Source organism: Garra rufa, chromosome 12, assembly GCF_049309525.1.
Source record: "Garra rufa chromosome 12, GarRuf1.0, whole genome shotgun sequence".
In the NCBI taxonomy this organism is placed as follows: domain Eukaryota; kingdom Metazoa; phylum Chordata; class Actinopteri; order Cypriniformes; family Cyprinidae; genus Garra; species Garra rufa.
In genome coordinates, this window is record NC_133372.1 from 22,470,537 (window position 1) to 22,487,632 (window position 17,096).

At 36.4% G+C, this 17,096-nt stretch overlaps 1 protein-coding gene across 1 annotated transcript; it reads right to left on the reverse strand.

Moving 5' to 3' along the window:
* Positions 1 to 270: 270 nt before the first annotated feature.
* Positions 271 to 16,851, reverse strand: LOC141347689 (allantoinase, mitochondrial). Its single transcript, XM_073852663.1, has 11 exons — positions 16,481 to 16,851; positions 12,045 to 12,196; positions 11,533 to 11,647; positions 8,839 to 8,985; positions 8,622 to 8,667; positions 8,423 to 8,516; positions 8,116 to 8,302; positions 4,348 to 4,486; positions 2,230 to 2,402; positions 2,039 to 2,071; positions 271 to 1,961 (listed from the first exon to the last, which is right to left on the reverse strand). The coding sequence occupies exons 1-11, from the start codon at positions 16,667 to 16,669 to the stop codon at positions 1,815 to 1,817; spliced, it is 1,422 nt and encodes a 473-aa protein (XP_073708764.1). The 5' UTR covers positions 16,670 to 16,851; the 3' UTR covers positions 271 to 1,814.
* Between the last annotated feature and the right edge of the window lie 245 nt (positions 16,852 to 17,096).

Below are 17,096 nucleotides of genomic sequence, written 5' to 3' on the forward strand. Positions count from 1 at the left end.
TCTATCTGTCGCTCTATTTTTCTAACTATATTATTCAATCGTTCTATCTATCTGTCGCTCTATTGTTCTATCTATATATTGTTCTGTCTTCCATCCATCCATCCATCCACTTTATTGTTCTATCATTCTATCGATCTATATATTGTTGAAACGTTCTATCATTCTATCTATCTGTCGTTATATCATTCTGTCTATACAGTGGGGAAAATAATTATTTGATACCCTGCTGATTTTGTACGTTTGCCCACTGACAAAGAAATGATCAGTCTGTAATTTTAATGGTATGTTTATTTGAACAGTGAGAGATAGAATAACAACAAAAAAACCTAGAAAAAAGTTTTAAATTGATTTGCATCTTAATGAGTGAAATAAGAAATTGATCCCCTATTAATCAGCAAAATTTCTGGCTCCCAGGTGTTTTTTTTATACCATCGCCAAGTAGCTTGGTGAGAGGGTGACAACAGTTGGTGCAGTTATTCACAAATGGAAAAAACACAAAATAACAGTCAATCTCTTTCGATCTGGGGCTCCATGCAAGATCTCATCTTGTTGAGTTTCAATGATCATGAGCACGGTGAGGAATCAGCCCAGAACTACACAGGAGGATCTTGTCTATGATCTCAAGGCAGCTGGGACCATAGTCACCAACAAAACTATTGGTAACACACTATGCTGTGAAGCACTGAAATCCTGCAGCAGCCGCAAGGTCCCCCTGCTCAAGAAAGCAAATTTACACATGTGAAGTTTGCCTATGATCTGAATGATTCAGAGGAAAACTGAGTGAAAGTGTTGTGGTTAGATGAGACCAAAATCGACCTCTTTGGCATCAACTCAACTCTCTGTTTGGAGGAGGAGGAATGCTACCTATGACCCCAAGAACACCATCCCCACTGTCAAACATGGAGGTGCAAACATTATGTTTTGAAGGTGTTTTTCTGCCATGGGGACAGGACAACTGCACCGCATTAAAGGGACGATGAACGGGGCCATGTACCATCAAATCTTGGGTGAGAACCCCCTTCCCTTAATAATTGATTGAATGAAAACCACATTCATATTTTAATGCACAAAATACTATTATGTGTAAACTCTATATTTTGTCAATCTAAAAGACCACAGAGATATTTTAATTGACATGTTTGTTTACTTTTACTTCTATCCACCTTATTTTAAAATAATATGGTAAGACACCATTCTGCAATATCAAGCAGTAAAACTAGTTTTGTACAGCTAAAAGTCACTGGATGCAGATGAGACCAGAAGCCAGACCGAAAAAAATTACGAATGACCACACCCACTCGTATGGGAAAAAATAAGCGGGTTAACAATTTTGTACAAAATATTAGATTAATAACATGTTCCAAATTTTGCATACTTAAAGAGGACTTTTTAAAGAATGTTTCAGTTCCCAATGACTTGACAAAAAATACAATGGGAACTTAATTAAATCCGAACTGAAATATAAAATATTTTCTTTTGTCTTCCACAGATGAAAGTAAGTCATACAGGTTTGGAACAATAGAAGGGTAAGTAAATTATGACAGATTTTTTTTTATTTTTGAATGAACTATCCTGTTAAGCTTAAATGTTATGTAGTAGTAATAGTAGCAGTAGTAGTATTATTATTTTTTTTGCAATGTTACCCAGCAAAGTGTTACCCAATGCATTTTTGAATATACCACAACACTACACAATAATCAATTAAAATAAATCTTACTCAAAAATTACATGCCACACAGTGTAACATTTTTACCATAGCACATCCTAATAGTGGTGAGTAAGGTGAGATATGTAATGTGCTTTATGGTCTTAGTTTACAGAGCAGCCTGGGTGTTGTGCTGGATAAAGAGATGCTTCCCCAGAGGCTGAGAGCTGAAAGAGCCATCACTGTAAACCACCTTTCCTCGGACTATAGTGGCCTTCACCTTCCCTTGAAGAGCAAGGCCAAGGTATGGCGTTAACTAGAAAGAAAGAAAAAGTGAACTTAAATTCCCTTTACTAATACGTGATTAATTATATTGAGTAAAACTGAGCCTACCTTGTTTTTGTGGTGTATGTCATCTTCGTTCACCTAGGAAATGACATGACATGCATTCACTCGCAGGCAAAAATCTTTCATCGTATTTATAAAGAAAGACAGAATTTTAGCAACAAACATGTTCTATCTTGCTGTCAGTTGTTTAGAGCATCTCAGCTCAACCCCCTTAAGTGAATCCCTGTCTTTCTCACCGTAAACTCTTTTTCTGGATCCCAAATGACAAAGTCTGCATCGTGACCTGGAATAAGACTCCCTTTCTGGTTGTCAAGGCGACAGAGTTGAGCAGGATGTTTACACAAGAGTCTCACTGCGTCAAAAAATGAAAAGCCTCTTTTAGAAGCCGATGTCCAGAACAAAGATAAACCTGTTGGTAAACAGGAGGAATGGCAATTTTAGTAAAACCATATGAAGCAAGTCTCAGGTCTTCACTTACTCAAAATACATGACAAACACTCTTGATCATTTACATGACTTACAATATCATGAATTGGCCATCCAAGTAACAATAATACCCAACAATTGACAATTTAAACGTACAGTTCAGGGTGGAAAAAGTAAGTGAGCTTTTTTGGCAGCAATTTATGCAAAATGTCCTGATAAACTTGAGCTTGAGCTTTTCATCAATGATAGCTGTCCAGGCTCTTATTCTGCAAAGTAGCTTTAAAACATGATTGTTAGGTTGAGATGTTGATATTGGTGTGCTGTCATTTTCCTCAGAATTTTAAACCTTTTGCAAACAGCTTTGGTCTGATCTGTTGACACAATGTCGCTATACACTCTGTGGAGCATCCTGGTTTGTGTGTAATTTGTTTTATCCGACTGTATTTGAAACCTGTAAGACCTTCGTTCATCTTCTAAACACAAATTGAGGCCCAGAAAGGTAGTAAGGACATTGATAAAATGGTCCATATGACATTAGTGGCTCAATCTTAGTTTTATCAAGCTACAAAATACTTTTTGTGTGCAAAGAAAACAAAAATAATGACTTTATTCAACAATTTTCTTCAGTCTTTGATGCGTGTTCACGACAGTACTACGCATGCGTTGAATAAAGTCATTAATTTTGTATTTTATTGATGTCCTTACTAGGGTCAACATCACTGTAGTTACATTGCTGTCAGAAATTTCTTTGATTCCATATAATTTCATATAACTTCCACCTCCTCATATAATTATTAATGTTGTTGTTTTATTATTATTATCAATATGAGTATACTATAATTATCACTATTTACCTCTTTCAATCTTCTTATTAATACTACTATTATTATTATTATTATTGTAATATTGTTTTTTTGTTTTTACCTTTTTTTCATTATTATTAATATAATTATTGTTATTATTATTTTTCTTTGCGTCTTATCTCTCTATTGTTTTTCCCCTTCCCTTCTGCCTCTTCTACTTCTTTTTTCTACTGTTTGTTCCTTTTTTCTATTTCCTCCCCTCACCTCTTCATTACTATCATTAACATTATTACTTATACTTTTGCTATCATTACTATTATTACTGTTCTGATTTGTCCTTCTGTTATCTTATTATCATTATTATCAAGTATTTATACCATTGTCATTATTCAAGTTGCTGATGTAGTAGTAGTAGCAGTTATCGTAATAGTAGAGATTGTAGTAGTAGTTGTGGTTGTTGAAGTAGTAGTTGTAGTAGTAGATGTTGTAGTAGAAGTAGTATTAGTAGTCACTCCTTACCACTGATTGATTTCTTTATATTTATGTTTTATTTATATCTATGTTATTTGTTTTCATATACTGACTTATACATGTTTATGTATGTTTATTTGTATATATATATATATATATATCTTCCTTTTTTTTCCCTCTATCTCTTGTTTTCCAAAATATGTACTGTGACATGTCCACCCAGTTACCTTTACATGCACGCATGCACACACGCACACACACAAATGCAAGCATGTATCGGTTCCTGACTGTATTGGTTTAGTTTTGCCTGTCTGTTTTTTTGTTTGTTTGTTTATTTGTTTTCCCTGTTTGTGATCCCAATTTATGTACATCTTGCATATTCTAATAAAAAAAAAAGAAATTTCTTTGAAATTGAAATCAAAAATATCTTAATTTGTGTTGAAAAGATGAACGAGTGACCCATGTGAGTAATTACGTGTGTAGGTTTTTTTTTTAAGCTGGGTCCAGTCTTGGACTCTGTATTGATCGCTGGACATCAGTTTTTAAGTTAATCATTAGTCTATTTGCTGAACTGTTGGTCAACCATTGTTTACCTCACAAAGGACTTTGGCTATCACGTGAATGTATGAGCATAATAATACAATGACAGCCTACCAAACTGCAGAGAAGAGATCCCGCCCCATGCCTGTGTGAAATTGCCACTGTCTAAACACTTCAGGTCAGGCGTGCATGGTGAATGGTCTGACACAACCATATCAATATCACCAGCATTGAGTGCAGACCATAAAAGCTCCTGACAAAGAAACAGATTATAGTTTGACTACAATAGATTATAGTTAGAATGCACTATATATAAAGTTTGTGGAAGTTCATCGAACAATCAAAAAAGACATTATTATTTGAAACAAAAAAAGAGAAATTTAGGCCGTTTACACTAGTGCACTTTAGTTCTGAAATTGTGTTTTGGGATGGAAGTGATCCTCGTCTACACTGGCGTATTCACTGCATTTCAGAAATCATCAAGTCAAGGATGATCAAGGATGTCTTATTTAAGGGAAGTAACCTTAATAAAATTGACTGTTATTCCTTGAGGTGTAAAAATACCATAATATACTGTAAATGAGCCTCAGAAAAGAGAGAGAGTCAAAAATGTTGGAGTAGTGTAAACAACAGGTGTAACCGTAGCAAAAGTTATGTGTTTTAAAACGAAAACAAACTAGTGTAAACGTAGCCTTAGAATTTCTGAGGCACTTACAAGTGGGGAGCTTTCCAGTTTCAAAGTGGATGCCATAATCAAAGTATTACATTAAATAAGTAAGTAATTAAAGTCCACATGTCTTGTTCTCTATGTTACAATTATTCTAAAGACATACGATAACGGTGGGAATTTAGTAGAGAATACGTGATGAACTTGTACTTATTTGTACAAGTTCATCGCGTTCATCACGTATTGGAGTGTAGATTGATGTGGGGAAAAGAGCAATTAAAACAGTTTAATATAATGAATGAAGTGAAGGGGTATGAACTGTATCTGGATATGCGAATAAGTCGATTTTTTGAGGACAGTCTGAACAGTTTGTTCTTTCACGAATTTGTGAAAGAACATTGCATAAGTATTCATACCCTTAACTCAGTACTTAGCTGAAGCACCTTTACAGCCTCAAGTTTTGGGTATGATGCAACAAGATTTGCACATCAACATCTGGCAATTATCTGCCATTCTTCGGCTCATCTCTTCACCTCTCAAGCTCTGTCACAGAGTTGTCTATAAGCCACTCTTGCTGTGTGCTTAGGGTCACTGGCCTGTTGGAAGGTGAACCATGTGCCCAGACAGAGGTTCTGAATGTTCTGAACTGAGTTTTAATTAAGGCTATCTCAATGTTTTGGTGCATTGAGCCTTTCTTCTACTCTGATAAGTCCCTCAGTCCCTGCCACTGAAAAACAGCCCCATACCACCACACTTTACTCTTTGCTTTTTTGCAAATTCCAAGTGTGTTTTTATGTGTCTTCACTGAGAAGAGGATTGAGTCTTGCCACACCACCATAAACCCCAGATCGGTGGAGTGTTGCAGTGATGTCCATTAGTTGCTCAGTTTGGCTAGGAGGCCAGCTCTAGGAAGAGTTATGGTTGTTTCAAACTTCTTCCATTATGGGTAACAGAGACTACATGCTTCTGTGAACCTTCAATGCAGCAGAATTTTTTTTCTAAAACTCTTCCCCAGATCTGTGGCTTGATGCAATCCTGTCTCTGAGCTCTACAGGCAGTTTATTTTTACCTCAGGGCTTGGTTTTTGCTCTGATATGCATTTTAGCTGTTAGGGGGTGCCCGCTGAGGTTCCTCTGACGGCGGCGGTGCCCGCTCACGTTCTGCTGGCGGCGGTGCCCGCTGACGTTTCTCTGGCGGTGGTGCCCGCTCACGTTCCTCTGACGGTGGCGGTGCCCGCTGACGTTCCCCTGGCGGTGGTGCCCGCTGACGTTTCTCTGGCGGCGGTGCCCGCTGACGTTCCCTTGGCGGTGGTGCCCACGGATGTTTCTCTGGCGGCGGTGCCCGCTGACGTTCCACTGGCGGTGGTGCCCACGGATGTTTCTCTGGCGGCGGTGCCCGCTGAAGTTCCTCTGGCGGCGGTGCCCGCTGACGTTCCCCCGGCGGCGGTGCCCGCTGATGTTCCGATGTTCCGCTGGCGGCGGTGCCCGCTGACGTTCCGCTGGCGGCGGTGCCCGCTGACGTTCCTCTGACGGCGGCGGTTCCCACTGAGGTTCCTCTGACGGCGGCGGTGCCCACTCACGTTCCTCTGGCGGCGGTGCCCGCGGACGTTTTTACGGAGTCCGGTCACGCCCTGCCTGAGCTCCCAAGCCCAGCCTCCCGGAACCTTCGTCTCCGACCCTGCGGCCGTTGCAAGGGCCTGGCCCGCCATCCCTCCCCCTGGTTCACCAATCCCCCGTTCCTCCTCCCTCCAGATTTGTTTTCGGCCTTGTGGAACGTCTGGGAGCCTTTCCGTAGAGGAGGGGTCTTGTCACGAGTCTGGGCTGTGGTGTTTCCCTTCCCCACCAGAGGTCACCTTCTCCCTTCCTCCCGCACTTCCCTCCTGATCACGTACACCTGTCTCGTCACTTTACACCCACAGCTGCTCCTCATCACCACGGACTTTATTAGTCTCCACTCTCCCACCACTCTTTGTTGTTTTGTGTGTATCCTTGTAGTCTGTGTTCTTGCTCCCGTCTAGATCCTGTCGTGTGTGCCGTGTTGGCCTTTTGTTTGTGTTTGCTTTATTAAATATTTACCTTACCTGCATTTTGGACCCTGACCTCATTTCTATACGTGACAGATGCATCACAGTCTGGACGCTCTGGCTGCTCAAATCTGATTTTAAATTGTATTTTGCATCACTATCAACATGACACACAACCATAACATCAAAACGAGTGACGGAAATGCCAAAAGTATTTATACAGTATGACTCGACAGAATGCTTATTTGGAGATAGAGATGATGCACCTCTATTTTTCCTGCATCTGTTTTGAAAGCCTCATGAAAAATGTTTACACGCCTGCATCGTGACCAAAGCAACCTATGAAGATAAGTTGGTTATGTGTGGACACACAAATCTGATTTGATCACTTAAAATTAATACTGCGGACAGTCAAAAAAATTAAATAAAATTATGGCAGTCTGAAAATAGCCAATGAATCTGTTGATTCAATTCACAAAATGTGACCCTGGACCACAATATGGGTCAGTTAAAAAATAAATAAGCTTTCCATTAATGTATGATTTGTTAGGACAGGACAATATTTGGCTGAGATACAACTATTTGAAAATCTGGAATCTAAGAGTGCAAACTATTGAGAAAATCACCTTTAAATTTGTCCAAATGAAGTTCTTAGCAATGCATATTACTGATCAAAAATTAAGTTTTGATATATTTATGGTAGGAACATGATCTTTACTTAATATCCTAATGATTTTTTTGGCATAAAAGAAAAAATGGGAATTTTAACACATACAATGTATTTTTGGCTATTGCTACAAATACACCTGTACTACCTGGTTTTGTGGTTCAGGGTCACAAATAAGACTGATATGGTTCTTGTTCAAATCAGACAGCCCACTGGAGGCAAAGAATATCTGTAAATGTCATTCTGGTTCTCTCACAAAGCTATATTACCTCTAGAAAACTCAAAATATAGTGCATGAGTCACTTTTATGATAGTTTTATGGTGCAATTTTAACATCCTTTTTGATGCTTGAAAGCTCCGGTCCTCATAAGTTGTAATTGCATTGGGAAAATGACCTGTGTATTCTTCAAAATGTATTGTTCCATAGTAGAAAGTAATTCATTTTAAAGGTCAACAATTACTTTTAACAAGTTTCAGTATAAATTTTACAAAAAAATTATTTTCTGTAATGCATATTGCTGATACCTGATTGGCTGTGTCTCGTATCGGGGGGCAGCATTTAAATTGAGTTGCACGTGCTGGAATGGTCTCTGCACATAGGTTGAGGTAGTGATGGGTGGTCTCTACAGTCAGTGGAGCTCCAGCCTTTCTTGCTGCCCTGATGAGCTCCAGAGGCTGGGCTGATGACAGGTGCACAATGTGGCATCTCACACTGATAATAAGAACAGAAAATGATCACTTCTTACCTTTCATCTCTTGATAGTCTAAAGAAACAGCCATTAGATAATCAAAAGTTGAGGGCTTCATTCTAACTGGTCTAATCATAACGTACCGATAGTGTAAGCAGAGCTGAGTGATGGTACGGATAGCCTCAAGCTCCATAATATCAGGCCTGGACCTCAGGAAGGTGGAATATTCATGTGGATCTGAGTAAAAAAAATAAAGTGTGAATTTCCATTTTAAAAATAATACATGTTCATGATTTCAGGTAGAATTGAAATTTAATTGACAATAAATGATCAATCTTATACCCCCATTCTCAGCAACTGCATGCTGGACTTCTTGTTCTGCGTGAAACTAAACAGAATAGCTTTCATTCATTTAGGTTCCATAATTATATTTTCATAATTATGTCTATCTAATACTAAACTATGTCTGACCAGATGCATTTGTGCACAATTGTACCACTGGTACACATCAGATATCAAATTGAGATGATTAGGGCAAACAGAAAATGAGATGGCTCACCAGCAGAACGCTGCCTGTGCCCTGGAGCTGTTTCATAGCTGCATGCAGATCCACATTACTCACATGAGGAAACTCATCCACTCCACTGTGAATCAGAAAGCACTTAAATCCAGCCACACCAGCCTGGACCATCGGCCTCAGCTCCAGCTGAGATGCACAAACAGAAAGAGATGGGCAGGCAGACAAACAAAGAAAATATTGTTATTTATTTTTAGATTGGCTACACATTTTTATGCCAAAAATTGGTAAAAAGTGGAAAAGAAGTCTTTAGGAGTGAATCACTGAGTCATTTACTCAACCGATTCCTTCAAAAACGTTGATTTAAATTGCATATACCCTTTGAGTAGCTAGTACTCTTTTGTGTGTAGTATGATTTAGTAAGCATGAAGTATGAAATATGCATATTTGGATACAGCTAATGTCCGTTTGGAGTAAATCATTGAATCATTTACTAAATTCATTCCTTTAAAAAGTTGATTGATTCAGCAAAGAAACAAGTAGATGGCCATTCTAAAATCACATATACTCTTTGAGTAGTTACTACTTTTGGTGTGTAGTATGAATGAGTATACATGAAGTATGAAGAATGCATATTTGTATACAGCTAATGTCTGTTTGGAGTAAATCATTGAATCATTTACTCAATTGATTTGTTTAAAAATGTCGATTCACTAAGCAAAGAAACGAGTAGATCGCTGTCTAAGATCGCATATACTCTTTGAGTAGTTACTATTTTTTGTGTATAGGATGAATTAGTATACATGAAGTATGAAGAATGCGTATTTGGATACAGCTGATGTCTTTCGGAGTAAATCATTGAATTATTTACTGAACCAATTCGTTTGAAAACACAGTTTTATTTAGGAATGAAATGAGGATGGCTGCATCCAAAATCGCATATACCTTTTGAGTAGTTACTACTTTTTTGTGTGTAGTATGAGTTAGTATGCATGAAGTATGAAGAATGCATATTTGCATACAGCTAATGTCCGTTTGGAGTAAATCATTGAATCATTTACTCATTTGATTCGTTTAAAAATGTTGATTCATTCAGCAAAGAAACAAGTAAGCATTAAGCAAAGAAACGAGTAGATCACTGTCTAAAATCGCATACACTCTTTGAGTAGTTACTACTTTTTGTGTGTAGTATGAATTAGTATACATGAAGTATGAAAAATGCATATTTGGATACAGCTAATGTCTGTTTGGAGTAAATCACTGAATAATTTACTTAATCGATTAGTTTAAAAATGTTGATTCATTAATCAAAGAAATGAGTAGATCGCTGTCTAAAATCACATATACTCTTTGAGTAGTTACTACTTTTTGTGTGTAGTATGAATTAGTATGCATGAAGTATGAAGAATGCATATTTGGATACAGCTGATGTCCTTTGGAGTAAATCATGGAATCATTTGCTCAACCAATTTGTTTGAAAACACAGTTTTATTTAAGAATGAAATGAGGATGGCTGCATCCAAAATCGCATATACCTTTTGAGTAGTTACTATTTTTTTGTGTGTAGTATGAATTAGTATGCATGAAGTATGAAGAATGCATATTTGGATATAGCTAATGTCCGTTTGGAGTAAATCATTGAATCATTTACTGCAATTGATTCGTTTAAAAATGTCGATTCATTAAGCAAAGAAACGAGTGGATCACTGTCTAAAATCACATATACCCTTTGAGTAGTTACTACTTTTTTGTGTGTAGTACGAATTGGTATGCATGAAGTATGAAGAATGCATATTTGTATACAGCTAATGTCCGTTTGGAGTAAATCACTGAATAATTTACTCAATCGATCAGTTTAAAAATGTTGATTCATTCAGCATAGAAACAAGTAGATGGCTCTCTAAAATTGCATGTACTCTTTGAGTAGTTACTACTTTTTGTGTGTAGTATGAATTAGTATGCATCTTTTTATGTGTAGTATGAAATAGTATGCATGAAGTATGACGAATGCATATTTGGATACAGCTGATGTCTTTCGGAGTAAATCATTGAATTATTTACTGAACCAATTCGTTTGAAAACAGAGTTTTATTTAGGAATGAAATGAGGATGGCTGCATCCAAAATTGCATATACTCTTTGAGTAGTTACTACTTTTTTTGTGTGTAGTATGAATTAGTATGCATGAAGTGTTAAGAATGCGTATTTGGATATATCTCTGAGTAGTTACTCCTTTTGAATACTTTTTTTAAAATAAAAATATGAGCTATATTGGATAAATGGGTGTGGTATGAATTAATGTATGATGTGAGTGAGTGAGGAGTGATTTATTGAATGATTTACTCAACTGATTCATTTCAGGAACAAAATAAGTGGATGATTATGTCCGACTTTTTATACTTTTTATATTCAATATTCTTTTTAATATGTTCTTCGCGTCTGTTAAAAAAAAATCTGTACAATGTGAAGTAGTATGAATTAGTATGCATGAACTATCCATTTTAAATACGGTTAATATATTTTGCTGTGAAGCAGCAATTGATTCTGCTTTGATGGAGGAACAATACAGCTGGCAATACTGTCTATAAAATATAAGTTGTGTTAGTCTATTTAGACATTTTCAGACTTTCAGATTTTTAACATTGCGTCACAATACTTAGGTTAAAACAACAGGCTAAAACTAAAATGTATTTAGTAGTCTGTGCAGTGTATGTACAGTATGTATGTATGTAAGTACCTTGTTGCCAGGGATGACTCCTCCCCAAAATGCTGTATCAACAAAACATTGTCCTGTAGCAGCATGCAGCTTCTCATTAAAGTTTCTAAGAGTTGTAGTTGGTGGAATGCTGTTTCTATGTACCATGACATTAATCATCATGTCAGTTAATCATCAACCTAAACATTTTTTATACACTCTGAAAAATTCTGGGTTAAAAACAACCCAGCGCTGGGTGAAATATGGACAAACACAGCGACTGGGTTGTTTTGACCCAGCGGTTGGTTTAAATGTTTAACCCAACCTTCTGGGTAGTTTTATTTCACTCAACTATTGTTTAAAAATGATTATATGGTTGGCTCAAAATTAAGTTTGTCCATATTTCACCCAGCGCTGGGTTGTTTTTAACCCAGCTTTTTTAAAGTGTGTAAATATTATCCAAGGGAGTGAGGGGAGACTAGGGGAATTGTACTCTCATTAATGGGAAAGTTAGTTCAATCATTAAATTTTAATTTTAAAAAGTCTATACTTACAGGGGCATATCTACAATTGTAGTGACCCCTCCAGCAGCAGCTGCTCGTGTGGCAGTCCAGTATCCTTCCCAGGTGGTACGGCCTGGTTCATTAACATGAACATGACAGTCCACTATACCTGGCATTACCAGACTGTTCCCCACATCCAGTACCTGTAATAAAGATGCTACACTGTAAAAAATGACAGTGAATGTAACGGTAAAAAACTGTAAAAATGCTACGGTAAATACCTGTGAAATGGTTAACCGTAAGTTCCCCTTCTATATACGGTGAAAAACTGCGTTGGACATTGCACTTAATTTTACGGTAGTATACCGTTTTTGGAAGTGAAAAAGAACGTAAAATTTACAGTGAATCACCTTAAATTGACATTCCCAGAATTCCCTGTATTTCATTTTTTTTAATGTTTTTTTTTTTTTTTGTTGAAATACCTTTTTCATCTTACTTTTTTCTTGGCAGTTTTGTACATTAGGGTTGTATGTTACATCTAATGTAGTTAAATTAATGTTTTTTGCATTATTTCAGTTTTATGTGTGTTACCATGATGGTGTTTAGTGTTTGTGTGAATGACAGTGCACCTTCTATATATGTTATTATTTAAAACCTCCGTGCAATGGGCTTTGGTTCATCATCTGACGTTGTCATCACCACCTGCTTTTGGTGGTTATCATTGTATTACAAAGGTACAAAACAGACTTCAGTGCTTCAAAAAGTTGGTACATTACCATTATATGAGTTACGGTTTTAGTATGAAATTACGGTATTTACCTGTAAATTTAAGTGAAAACCTTAAAATGTAAAACATTGCTACTATATTTTTTACGGTAAAATTCTGGCAACCACAGCTGCCAGTTTTTTTTACCGTAAATTTTACGGATTTTTTTTTTTTTTTTACAGTGTAGTTTTAGGTTTAAATTAAATTTTGTAAAGCACTGATTCTTGAGACATGGGACAAAACATGTCCAGCCAATGTAACTGCTATTAGGTTTAAAAAATGAAAATATTTTCATAATAATAGAATGTATTTAACACTATTATCTAGAGGTCGACCGATATTGGTTTAACCGATACCGATAGCTAGGTTTGACCACACTGGCCGATACCGATTAATTAACCGACAGTTTTTGAAAATGGATACTAAAAGGGCAACTAAAATAGTGCTCTACTATTTTTTAAAAAGAACTTTGTAAATTAATGAAAATTAAAGTTTTTTTAACAGTTTAATTAACATTAAAGTTATTTCATAGTTCATTAATGTTAACAAAATAAACTTCAAAATTTAACAATATATCAGTAAATGTTGAAATTAACACACACAAGGAACAACACTTCTATTCTACAGCTTTCATCAATCTTAGTTGATGTTACAAATGGGCTCATTGTAAAGTGTTATTTCATATTAACAGTAGGGGTGGGAATCTTTACATTTTAACAATATGTAAAATTGCAGTTTCTGTGCTTTTTGTTTATAATTGGAATCTCTGTATATGTCAGTACTGCCATCTTAAAATTAAGATTAAATTTAATTACATTTTATATCAAAATTATTTCGTACAAATTTTACTTTATTTTTTTTATTATATAAGCAGGCTACTTTTTAAAACAATAGACAGTGACCTAGACAGTGGCTGCTTTAACAGGCTTCAATGAATGCACAGATCTATCGAATATATCGATGAATGGATATATCAGATGTTTTGTCCTGAAAACAAGCTCATTGAAGAGAGAGGATTGCGATGCATAGGAGAATCGATTTTCACCCACCCTTTAATGAAACCGGGCAAAAAAGCAGCGCTGCACTGACAATTCGCAGGTATCACACACACACACACACACAGAGGACGCGTCGTATGTAGTTCAAGGGGAAGTCTAAAACGGTTTATTTAATCACCAAACAGGCAAATGTTTACTTAAAGAATGATCAAAAAAGCGGCAAAGATTAGTTTAAAGAACAGATCAAACGAAAAGAGAAAGAGCAATATATATTGTTGTAGCCATTTTTTTGTTTTGTTTTACATTGTTTAAATAGTTGTTTGTGTTTTGTTTCAGTTCAATCTGTTTATTACGAAATAAGTTTGTGTAATTTGTAAATGTCATAAAGGACGTGGTATGAATTGGACGGCAATATGCCGGGAGATTTGGAAAGGGTCAGACGTTTTTATTTGTGGAAAATCCCTTCTTAAACGAATTTAGTTTTGTATAATTTTTATCTTAATTTTTAATACATATTTTTGTTGATCAGTTATTAAAATCAAATAAGAACAGGGAAAATTGGCACTGTGAAATAAAGTGTGTAACTACCATGCTTCCGGCTAAAAACATAAATGATAGCTCTATATGAAGCATACAGACTTTATTAGAGCTACAGAAATACAAACGTTTCGCTTAAATGCACAATACTCAATCTTCCAGCCCAGGGTCAAGTCTTTAAGAACATTAACAAAGATTTGATGTAATGTAAAACTATGAACGGCATGCTGTGGCGCAGCAGGATTTCTGTCGGCTAAATGAACACAGTTTGCTTTCTCACTTCAGTCTTTAAATCTGCAACTTTGTTGGCTAAAAATATAACCAGCTTGATATAAACTAATACAAATATAGTAACAATCCTGACATTAAACATTGGGGTAGGACTTAACCTCTCTATGACAGCGGAGCGTGAGCTGCTTCAGCAAAGAACGCAACCCGGAAAAACTACCGGCAAGGATTTTTGCCGATAACCGATAGTTGAGCCAATCAACTATCGGTGGCGATTAATCGGCAAAACTGATAAATTTGGTCAACCTCTACTATTATCCCCTTTAATTAAATTGTATCATTATTATATCAAATCTAGGACACTCACTGTCTTTTTACTACATCAAAAACAGTGTGTCATAGTTTTATAGTTTATACAGTTTTATAGTTTTAGAATATTTTAAATCCTAATGTTAATATTTCCGAGGAAATTTCTGAGGAAATTATTAAAAATGTTTAGATCATTTTATTCTCCTGAAGCAGGTTCTATTAGCATCTGGCATCAACAGGAAAAATAAAATGGCTACTACATGAACTCTGTTTTGTGAACACCATCAGATGTCACCACCATACGATTTTCTCTGACAGTGGTGACGGGCCTATGACGGAGTTGACATTCAATGTTAAGACATCATATTTTGTCGTTTTTAAAGGGTTACTCCACTTAAAGAATACAAATTTCCTGATAATTTACTCACCCCCATGTGATCCAAGTTTTTTTTAAGGAAAACATTCCGGGATTTTTCAGTGTTTTTTATCTTCAATGGTGCTCAATGAATTGAAGGTTAAAAAAGCAGTTTTAATGCAGCTTCAGAGGGCTTTTAATGATCGCAGTCGAGGAATAAGGGTCTTATCTAGCAAAATTTTCTTAAATAAATTAATATTTTATACACTTTTTAACCACAAATGCTCATCTTGTCTAGCTCTGCGATGCACATGTGTACTCTGTGCACTCTGGTTCAAGACAGCTAGGGTATGTCGAAAAACTCCCATCTCATTTTCTCTTCCACTTCAAAATCATTCTACATCGCTGTTTTACCTTTTTTATGTAAAGGGCTATTGCTCTTCCTTGCATGTATACTTTAAACACTCATGTATTCAATATAAACACTCGGTCAGTACTTCTGCAGCAATGTAGGTATTTTTCAACATACCCTAACTGTCTTAACCTGGAAAAAACAGTTCACGCAGACATAGATAAGACAAACGTTTGAGGTTAGAAAGTATAAATTGTCATTTTGTTTAGAAAATGACAGATTGTTTTGCTAGATAAGACCCTTCTTCCTCGGCTGGAATCGTTTAGAGCCATTCAAAGCTACATTTAAACTGCATTTTGGAAGTTCAAACTTGTGGGCACTATAGAAGTCCATTTTATGGAGAGAAATCCTGAAATGTGTTCCTCAAGAAACATAATTTCTTATCGACCAAAAAAAGAAATACATGAACATCTTGGATGACAAGGGGGCGAGTAAATTATCTGTAAATTTTGGTTCTGGAAGTGAACTACTCCTTTAAATATTAATCTTTAAAAAAGCTTTATAAACAATAACCACTGTTTGATGTGTTTGTTTTAATACAGTAGTTGTGTGATGAATCCAATGAATCAAAGCATAGCTCAGTAGCTTAGTACATGCAAGATACAAAAATGTAGTTTTTGGGTTTTATTTTTTTCAATATTTCACCCTGTTTTGTCCCACTTCTCAAGAATCAGTGAAAGGATGCAGATAGGGATGTAAAAACAACAATAGCAAAAATAGAAATTCTAATATTTCACAGATTGAAGAACAAAACCTATGGTCACACTTTATTTTAAGGTCCAGTTTTCTATTAAAAAAAAAAGGTCGCTGTACTAAAATGTTACCAAACCTTGTGGTTTCCAGCAGGTGGCATATATGTCTCACTCTCAAAGTCTTACTCACCTCTCCAACAGTGTGTGCTGAAGTTTCTGAATCAGACAGAATGCTGTTTATCTTTTCCTCCTTTATTACGATAACTGCAGGTCGAATTTCCTCTCCACACAAAACCCGCTGGCTCCGCACAGCACTGACAGTTGATCCTGGCTCCATGTCTGCAATATATCTTATGTAGTCTAGATGAGCTTCTGTCATTCACTGTCCCAACAGCCAAACACTTTCCCTCTAAGGGCAATGTACATCCTTTATTTATCTGCGAGAAGAAAATGTTCTTTGACCTGTACCAGTTCAGATTGTTAATAAAAATAGGTCTAGTAATGTACAAAAAACAAGTATGGGAGATAACAAGAGTGGAAAGTCTGGTAAATACTTCCTGCCTGCATGTGGTTGGTTAGCCTGTTCATCAAAAACCCTATTAGAGGGCAGCAGAAAGATTATAGAATCCGGTTGACTAGATAAAACTGCGTCTCAAGCCACATCCCTTTTTTCGTCATAGTTGATTGACAACCAGGTATTTTTGTTTGCCGTTATCTAGATTGTTGTTGACACACTGTAGGTAATAAACATACAGTATGGCTAGCATTTGGTTAAGGTCGCCCCTCTACAGGTTGGTGGAGTCGTT

Excerpts from the sequence above, each read along its gene's own strand:
- LOC141347689 (XM_073852663.1), bottom strand. The coding sequence starts at position 16,669 with ATGACAGAAGCTCATCTAGACTACATAAGATATATTGCAGACATGGAG. Across the intron at positions 8,986-11,532 it reads GAGTCATCCCTGGCAACAAG|CTGGAGCTGAGGCCGATGGT; the intron begins GTACTTACATAC and ends TGTGCATCTCAG. Across the intron at positions 8,303-8,422 it reads CAGCTCTGCTTACACTATCG|TGTGAGATGCCACATTGTGC; the intron begins GTACGTTATGAT and ends TCTTATTATCAG.